The 9,310-nt window shown below is 49.0% G+C and overlaps 1 protein-coding gene across 1 annotated transcript; it reads right to left on the minus strand.

Annotated features, from left to right (window-relative positions):
- Positions 1-3,159: 3,159 nt before the first annotated feature.
- On the minus strand, positions 3,160-4,024 carry LOC306816565 (uncharacterized protein; the record flags this gene model as incomplete). Its single annotated transcript, XM_079332998.1, has 2 exons — positions 3,998-4,024; positions 3,160-3,843 (listed from the first exon to the last, which is right to left on the minus strand). Coding segments are annotated over exons 1-2 (706 nt in total), but the record flags the coding sequence as incomplete, so codon positions are not given.
- Between the last annotated feature and the right edge of the window lie 5,286 nt (positions 4,025-9,310).

Consider the following 9,310-nt stretch of genomic DNA (forward strand, 5'->3'; position numbering starts at 1 on the left):
TAGTATTGCAAAACCATAGGGGACTTGACCTTATGTTTTTACAACAAGGAGGATTATGTGCTGCACTAGGGGAACAGTGTTGTGTTTATGCAGACCATACTGGAGTTGTTAGGGATACCATGACTGAACTCTGGGAGAGCCTAGAGAAACAAAAACGAGAAAGAGAACTGCAGCAGAGCTGGTATGAGTCCTGGTTTAACCATTCTCCATGGCTAACTACCCTACTGTCCACTATTGCAGGACCCCTAATATTGGTGATTTTAGTGTTGACCTTTGGACCATGTATTTTTAACAAAATCATTCAATAGTCAAAAGAAAGCTGGAAGCCCTGCACTTAATGTTGGTAAGAGCACAGTATGAGCCTATACAGGACGAAGGGTTAGAACTGAGCCATGCAGAATTGCAAAGATTTGATCAGCAAAAATGATAAAAAGGGGGAATTGTAACAGAGTACGTGTAAGACTTTGCTAATCAAACATTGCTAAATTAGGGAACACGGCCAAAAGACCACTGAGACTTGCTTAAGCTAGCTGAAAGATTGTATATCAAATAGCCACAAACATCTGTATGTGTATGTGCCCAGTTTGTGGATGCTTGAAAAAAAAGATAGGAAAAAGTCAACCAATGGCTAAGAGAAGAAGACCACAGCCTTCCTCCCCACGACCACCAGGAGCCAGAAGAGCCCCCAGCAACTGGCTGTGCAGACACAGAAAGAACGTGAGAAGATGCTGAAAGGCACAGACACGGGAGAAGATGAAAATAACAGAGGGACTGACACGGAGTGGGGTGCGCGCCGCTGGTGGAGCGGAGACTCCCCGGACCCCAGCGCTGATTTGCTTATTGCTGCTTGATCAATAAATACTTCGATTCCATTTATTGGAGTTGATCAATTTATTACAGAAAAATTTATAACAATGCAGACCTAGAATGGGGCAGGGACCAGGAATGGGAATGCGGTCAGGGACTGGGAATTCTGCACTTGTCATGGGGACAGGGACCTCGACAGGGACCAAGACCTGGAATATGAGACAGGGATAGGGAATGGAATTGGGAATGGGACTAGGAAAGGGGACAGGGAATGCGTTCAGGGACCGGGAATGCCAATGGGAATAATGCAGTGGGACTGAGAATGGGACCAGGTGTGGGAATGGGACCGAAAGGAAGACAGGGACCAGGAATTTGGCTGATAGAATGGAGACAGGGAGCTGGACTACAAGACTGAAGGGACCAAGGAATAAGGGACCGGGTCCAGAACTAGAGGATTGAGACCAAGACTGAGAATGGGATGGGGAGTGGGGACAAGGACTGGGAATAGGGACAGAGACAGGGACTGGGTGTCAGGACTGGTTATGGCTTCAGATCTTCCCAGAGCAGAGCAGCTGCTGGCTGCTGTAAAGTTGTTTCTTGTGCAGGCACGTCAGGCTCCAAAGGCAAAGAGCCCAAGGCTCTCCAGTCCCTGTTCAATCTCTCTGCCATAAAGTCCTGATGGAAGCAGGAGCAGCTCTCTGCTGCAAGAGGTCGAAGCTGTGGCTGGTGCAGAGTCTCCAGAAGCAGATGCTCCCTGGCCTTTCTTCTTCTGTCTTTTCTTCTTCATCTTCCTCTTCTTCTTCTCTCACATGCTGGTAGTGGTGATGATGGTGGTGGGGGAAGAAGAGAGAGCAATGAGACAGGAGCGAGAGAGAGCTCTGGATCCAATACACGGATTTTTATTGACAAATTTCCCAATGATCAAAAAACAGGAACCTGAAGCACTTCTCATAAACCTATTAGAATTCTGGTTTTCTAATACAAAAGCTTATGTCTAACTTGTGCACATTGCCTATCTGTTCTATCTGAAGAATAGAAAATATCTTTTTAATCTATTTTTATTCTGTCTAGAACCCTTTTTAAGCTCCAATTGCAGCTTGGTTTTTACATGAGATTCTATGGCTTTTACTTCTTAGGGCATTTAAAACATATTTCTATGTATTTCACACTATGATTTATACTTCTACTTCATATCCATGCAACTTAATATTTCTACTTTATGAACTAAACCTTAGAGATCTATTTCATGTTGGTGTGGCTTAGTATACTTCATTTCTGAAAATGTTTTTAATTTAATTCTTGCATTCTGTTCTCTCTCAGAGGGACTCTAAAAGGCTTCTGTGTTACACATTTCAACAACTGGGAATGAAGACTGACACAGGGAATGGAACTGGGAATGGGGACACGGACATGGGAACGGAAGTGAAAAGAGGAACCAGGAATATGGAAATAATAACTGGGGAGATGATATGGGATGGGGATTAACAACATAGGACAGGGAATGGAAATGGGAATATGGTAACAGGATTGGCAATGGGGATATGGGAAGGGGACTGGAAACATAGAAATTGAATTATGGGAATGGGAGTAGCACTGGGAATACAAAAAGGGAAACAGGGCATGGAATATTGGACTGGGAATATGTGAATGGCAACAGGGCAAAAAATATGAGACATGGACAGGGAATGAAACCAGGAATGGGATTTGCACTGGGATGGGAGCAGGACAGGAGTGACAGTGGGGTGAGATGGGAACGGGCCAGGGGCAAGGGGAGTGACAGTGAGGAGAGGGGGATCCTGAACAGGGGACAGCAGGAGCTGGGAGAGGGGGACATGGGGACAGTGTCAGGGCAGGGGGTTGTTCACGAACTGCCCCAGAACCTCAGCCAGGGTCTCCCAGCACAGCCACAGCCACTGGGGCTGGGGTTCCGAAAGCCCTGAGCAACCCCCAAGTCCCTCCCTGGAACCCTCAAATCTCTGCAACCCAGCATCCCCCACATCCCCTGGAATATGCTCCCATGTGCCCAACCATGTAATTTTTCAACATCTTAATTTTTACCAGGATGTCGATATTTGGGAAGGACAAAGAGAAATGCAAAGAAAATCCAGGCCACGGGGAGGTTGTGGAGCCCCAGCCAGGTGTCTTCCCAACACAGATCAGCTGCACCAGGGCTCAGGGGGGCTCTGCCCACCGGGGGTCCCTGGGGATCATCCAGTGCAGCTCCTGCCATGGGGATGGAGCTGCAGCAGTGCACGAAGCTCTTCCTGCACTCAGGGCACTCGCAGGGATTGTCTCAGTGGAGACTCTGTTGGTGTCTGGTCAAGTGAGAGCTCCTGGAGAAGCTCTTCCCACACTGAGGACACTCGCAGGGTCTCTCCCCAGTGTGGATGCGCTGGTGGGTGACGAGGGTGGAGTAGAGCTTGAATCCCTTCTCGCAGTTGGAGCAGTAGAAGGGCCTCCCATCGCAGTGAGTGCGATAGTGCTCGAAGAGATGGGACATTCGCTGAAACCTCTTCCTGCATTTATCACACTCGTCGGGTCTTTCACCAGTGTGGATCCTCTGATGAAGATTCAGGCTTGCCCACTGGGTGAATCTCTTCCCACACTCCCCACACTGGTAGGGCTTCTCCCCAGTGTGGATCCTGTGGTGCACAGTCAGGTTTGAGCTCTGGCTGAATCTCTTCCCACACTCCCCACACTCGTAGGGCCGTTCCCCCGTGTGGATTCTCTGGTGTGTGATCAGGTTGGATCTCCACCTGAAGCCCTTCCCACATTCCGAGCACTTGTGGGGCTTCTCCCCATGGTGAAGCTGCTCACGCAGCCCCAGCTCCGAGCTCCGGCCGCCTCCCCGGCCCGGGCTGGCTCTTTCCTGCTGGGATCCCCGGGCTGTGCGTTTGCAGCCCCTCCTGCTGCGGGATCTGCGGGGCTTTTCCTCCCCGTTGCATTCCTGCGCCGTGGAGCCGCTGCAAACGGCCTCTTGCCCGAGGCTGTGCCGCGGGGATTTGTCCTCCCTGCTGTCCGTGCTCAGCTCCTTGTCTGGGGGAAAAAGGACAAGGAGAGGATGGGATTTGCCTCCGTGCCAGAGGGAAGGGCAAGGAGATCCCACTAGGGCTGTGCTGCAGCCGGGGCCATGATGGGCTGGGAGATGGAGCAGGACACAGGGGGAAAGGGGCACTGACTTCCTCCTCACCTGCCTGCGGCTCCGGGGACATCGACCTCGTCCTCACAGCCTCCTTCTCCTCTCAATGCAGCCAAGGTTTGGGAAATCCTGGTTTGGGGAGGAAAACAAGGGCTGAGCGCGTTGGGTTTGATGGTGGCGCTGCCCAAGGGCAGCTGGAGCAGTCAGCGCCCCTTTCAGCCTCGGGGGCCCGGAGCCCGCTCAGCACCAACCTCCCGCACCCCTCCAGGCTGCCGGGGGTCCCCCGGCTCCGGGATCGCCCATCTGCGCTCTCCCCGCTTCGGGTCTGGGCTTTGGGCTCCTGCAAATCCAAACATCCCCTGAACCGCAAAGTAAAACCCTTCCAGAGCCCCCCATGATGGATTTGGGGCGAGCTCCCCGTCCCAACTTACCTGCGGGTTCTTTGGGGGGGCGATTCTGCCGCTCCCGGGGGACGCGCGGGCGTGCGGGATAAACGCGTGGTTGGAAAATCGCTCCTCCTCTTCCTGCCGCTCCTCCTGTGTCCCTCCTCTTCCTCCCGCTGATTCTCTCTCCCAGCGCAGCCAGAGCCGCTGGAATTGGGGTGCCCAACACCCTGAGAAACCCCCAGGTCCCTCCCAGGACCCCTTAAATCCCGGGAACCGAGCGTCCCCCGCATCCCCTGGAAGATCCCCCCGTGTCCCCAAGCAGGTCGTTATTTCACATCTCTATTTTTACCCTGGTTTGGGGTGTTTGGGAAGGACACAGAGAAATGCAGAGAAGATCCAGGCCACGGGGAGGATGTGCAGCCCCCAGCCAGGTGTCTTCCCAACACGGATCAGCAGCACCAGGGCTCAGGGGGGCTCTGCCCACCGGGGGTCCCTGGGGATCATCCAGCGCGGATCCTGCCATGGGGATGGAGCTGCAGCAGGGCACTGTCTTGGTTTGACAGACAGGTGTCTGCTGAGGAGCTCTGGAGCTTCTCTGGAAATGGAAAATGTAAACTCCTTCCCTCTAAATCAATATGACTTGGAAATTAAGGAGCTCCCTGGCAAAGATAGGGGATTTAGAAGAGCAGTTTTTCACTGGGAAAGTGAAAATAAAAGTATAGTAATAGAAAGACCACGAGACTGGCAAGGTCAGAATGCAACCTGTAACCCTGTTGCTCAGGGTGTTGGTTACAGTCTGAATAATGGTACCTATAGTTTTCTTGGAGTGACAGATGTGGTTTTGTTGAAGCAATTATTTTGGAGACGGGTGTAGTTACTTTTTTACCATCTAGTGGCCTGGTTTTCTGGGAATTTAGTGGGAAAGGGTGCTCTGATGTTTCAAATTTCAGATTTTATTTAGGTAGGAAATGCTTGGCTTTTCTCCTTGGGTGGGGCATCTCCCATAAGGTATAACTCCTTATGGGAAGGAGTTCTGAGGGATGGGTCATGGAACAGATAAGGAGCCCTGCTCCACCTGGTTTCAGCAGATGCTGATAGAATGTATACTTCTGCTTGCATCTTGCATTGCAACTTAAGATATGATCTACTCCTTATTCTATTACCATCTGCATCCTACCTTAATTAATACCTTCTTTCAACTTTGCTCTGTATTTTTATTCACAGTGGAACTTTACACACAGTTTTCACTTAAGATTAGGTTTTTCTGTGGTTCTCAATGGGTTTCTTTATCTTTCTGCATTACCTACTAAGTGTAACTAGGTTTTGAGCAAAAACAATTGTAGGGATTGGTTTGCCTTTCCTTGAGGTGGGCCTAATCTAAACAGTCTTAAAATCCCTTTTATGTGTACTACAGGGACTTTATCCCCATCCACTGTGTGCAAGGCTTCAGATTGGGCAGGACTTGCTTGAGTGATGGACTCTCAGGTGTTGACTATTTAGGTGGCTTTTGTTAAGATCATTTCTCAATTTTTGGATGTTTCCCTGCCAAGTGCCTTTAGGGTCATTTTAAGTAGTCTGTTGTACAGTTCAACTTTCCTGGCAGCTGGTGTGTGATAAGGAATATGATCTATTTATTCAATATCCTGGTTTTTGGCTGAGGTGTTTCTAAGGCTGTTCTTGAAATGGGTCCTGTTGTCTGACGATTCTCTCAGGGGTGCTGTGTCTTTATAGGACTTGCTTTTTTGGGCTTCAGACGGTGTTTTGAGTAGTAGTGTGAGGTACAGGGTGGGTTTCTAATGATCTAGTGTTGGCTTCTACAATTGTGATCACGTAGCACTTGCCTTGGGGGGTGTGAGGCAGTGTGATGTAGTTCATTTGCTCGGCTTCTTTATACTTATATTTGGAATACTGCCCCCCATATTAGAGAAGCTTTATGGTATTGACTTGCTTGAATTTAACACATGTCTTCCAGTTATGGATAACTTGAGAAATGCAATTTATAGTTAAATCTGCTTTTCAGTTTTGTGCCTACATAAGGTGGCATTTTTGCATTGATGGCTTGAGGCAGTGTGGGCCTATTGAGCTAGAAACAACTCTCCCTTATGTTAGTAATTTAAATTTACTTGTGTTGTCTCTATTTTTGCAGCTTGATCTACTTGCTCCTTGTTTTAGTGTTCTTTATTACCCTGACTTCTGGGAACGTGGCCGTCTACATGATGGACTTTTACAGAGAGTTTGTCTGAGTGACTGAATATTTTTCCACTCATCAGTAGCCTCAATTGGTTTTCCTTGATGTTGCTAGCTGGCCTTTTTTAACCTTTCCAGCTAAACCCACAGAGCATTGGTCACTATATATGATTCATTACAAAGGTAGAGCTTTGGCCAGTTCTGTATTTCAGCAGTGTCCAGGGCCAGCTGAATGGCTTTGAGTTCAGCAAGTGCACTTGTTTCACGTTGTACTTCAGTACCTTGTGTGACTCGTCGTGTGGGGCTCCCTGCAGCCACTTTCCACTTCTGATTCATCTCAACCATGAGACAGAAACTGTCAGTGACAAGAGCACAGCGTGTTTCTTGTGCTGGTAGGTGGTTGTGTGGTGGAGCTTTTTAGCCTGGGTTACTTGTTTTTGCTCCTTTTTGTTAGTCAGACTAAAGTTTTTCTCCTGTGTCTAATTTTAACTGTTTTTAAAATTTAAGTGTGATTGGTGTTTCTAATCCGGCCGTGCTGTGTGATGAGAGCAATCCATGGGCTCCATGTGGTGTGGGTGGCGTGGTGGGTAGAGGAGCCTTTTCTTTAAACACCCACCCCAGCACCGGGACTCAGGGTGTCAGGAGGAGTTGTGCTTTTGTGATAATTTCTTTTGAGGTGGCTTGAACTTCCTTATTATGGGCAGATAAGATTTTGGTGAGTTTTTGGTTTCTTTTATGAGCGTAGTTTGCTTGAAACTTTCTGTAACTTTGACTCTAGAATTCTAGTGCTCGGCCTCCAGTCTCCCCAGGCACCTTCTGCTAAAGGCTCCAGGACAAGCCATTGTTCTTGGCTGCAGAGTAAAGCACATTCCTCACCTCTGGTCCTGTCCTGACTGGGCCAAGGGCACTGCATGAGCGATTTTCTGCTTGGTCTGGGTCAAGGTTTCTTGCTGTTCAGGGCCACAGCTGGAATTGTTCTTCTTAGGGTGAGCAGGTAGAGAGGGCTCACAATGTGGCTGCACTCAGGAATGCATTCTTTAAAACCTATGGCCCCTAGGAAAGCTTGTGTTTCCTTCTTGCTGCTTGGTGGAGACACTGTGATGATCTCATTGATCATTTCAGTGTGGATCTGGCTCTGTCCATCTTGCCACTCTACTCCCAGGAACTGGATCTCTCAGGCAGCTCCCTTGACTTTTCTCTTCTCCATGGCAAAACCTCCTTCCAGCAGAATCTGGATGATCCTCTCTCCTTTCTCAAATACTTCTATTGCCCTGTTCCTCCACACAATTCTGTTCTTGGTGTATTGCAGATGTTTTGGAGCTTTACCCTTTTCCAGTGCAGCCTGGATCAGCCCGTGGCAGATGGTGGGGCTGTGTTTCCACCCCTGGGGCAGTCGGTTCCAGGTGTGCTGCACGTCCCCCCAGGTGAAAGCAAACTGAGGCCTGCACTCTGCTGCCAAAGGAATGGAGAAAAATGCATTGGCAATGTCAATGGTGCCACTTTGCTGCCTTGGGCTCCAGCTCCTCCTGGAGATCCAGCGTGTCCGGCACAGCAGCGCTCAGCACTGGAGAATCAACGACTGGGAGAGAGAGGGGGTCTACTGACTGCTGATCAGAATCCAAATTTACTCTCAGCTACATATGCTCATATACGATTTTTTGGAAAGCTAGTAATTTTTTACCACATTGGTTTGGTTAAACATCACACAAACAAGCTTACACATTTGCAACATTTCTATTTGATTCATTCTTCTTTCCTGTCACGAGTCTTGATCCAATCTTCATGGAGTCTTCAAAGCTCAATTTGCTCTTGCCAAGGCATCTTGGTTATCAAGCTGCTTATGCTAATTAAATCCACAGTACTCTGTCTTAGCTCCCACAGTGGAGTCCCTTCATTCAAGGCACAGTAGCCTACAGTCAATTTCTATTTTCTGTCAGACTGCCACAAATTGGGCAGTGAGGTGAGTGGGTTTTACTGAGCACTCTTTGACTTTCTAGCCAAAGTTTTATGGGTGGGGATAATGGCATCTTGATTCATCTGATACTGCTGGCTGTGTGCTGTTGTGGTGTGTCACGATCCGCCCAACCCGAGCAGGAGTAATGACTGGTTCTTTTAGGGATCTCAGAGTGCAAAAGACACAGCAGGGGACAAAATCTGTTTGCTTTTGCAGAAATGCACTTTATTTAGTGCCAACCAAAATGTGATAGTAGGACAGAGAGAAAGAGAGAGAGAGAGAAAGGGGGGTCAGGATTATAGCTACCAAGACAGGCAGATGAATCCTCGTGGAGCAGCCAATAGATGTCTGTTGCCCTCTGGGGAGATCTCAGGGGTCTCCTCTGAGAAAGTCACTTTTATAGTCCTTTCCCAAAGCGAGTGGCTTCTGGCCAAAAGGTGGGAAGATTTATGGACTATTGTACGTGGAGCTCATTACCCTGAGGAACAGGTGGAAACAGGACGTTTCAAGGCACACCAAACCATCTTTGTTGTTATGAACACACGCAGGGCAGCCCATACCGGACCAGTCCATTGTTCTTCCATCTGTGGGAGCTTTGTTCAGTCAGCGCCCCGTGACTAGTTGTCATGAGAAACCAGTCCTGGTAGGCATCACCTGCAGAACAGTCACTTGGCGTTCCTCCCATCCCTGGCCAGCGCAGGCCTCAGGCGAGGGTTGTTGGACAGAAACAGACGAGAGGCTCAGACGGACTCTCACAACAGGGAATATGGAAATAGCAACTGGAGAGAGAATATGGGATGGAGATACAGAAGATGGGAGAGGGAACAGAAAGGGCCG

Source organism: Erithacus rubecula (assembly GCF_903797595.1).
Source record: "Erithacus rubecula genome assembly, contig: scaffold_670_arrow_ctg1, whole genome shotgun sequence".
Taxonomy (NCBI): Eukaryota; Metazoa; Chordata; class Aves; order Passeriformes; family Muscicapidae; genus Erithacus; species Erithacus rubecula.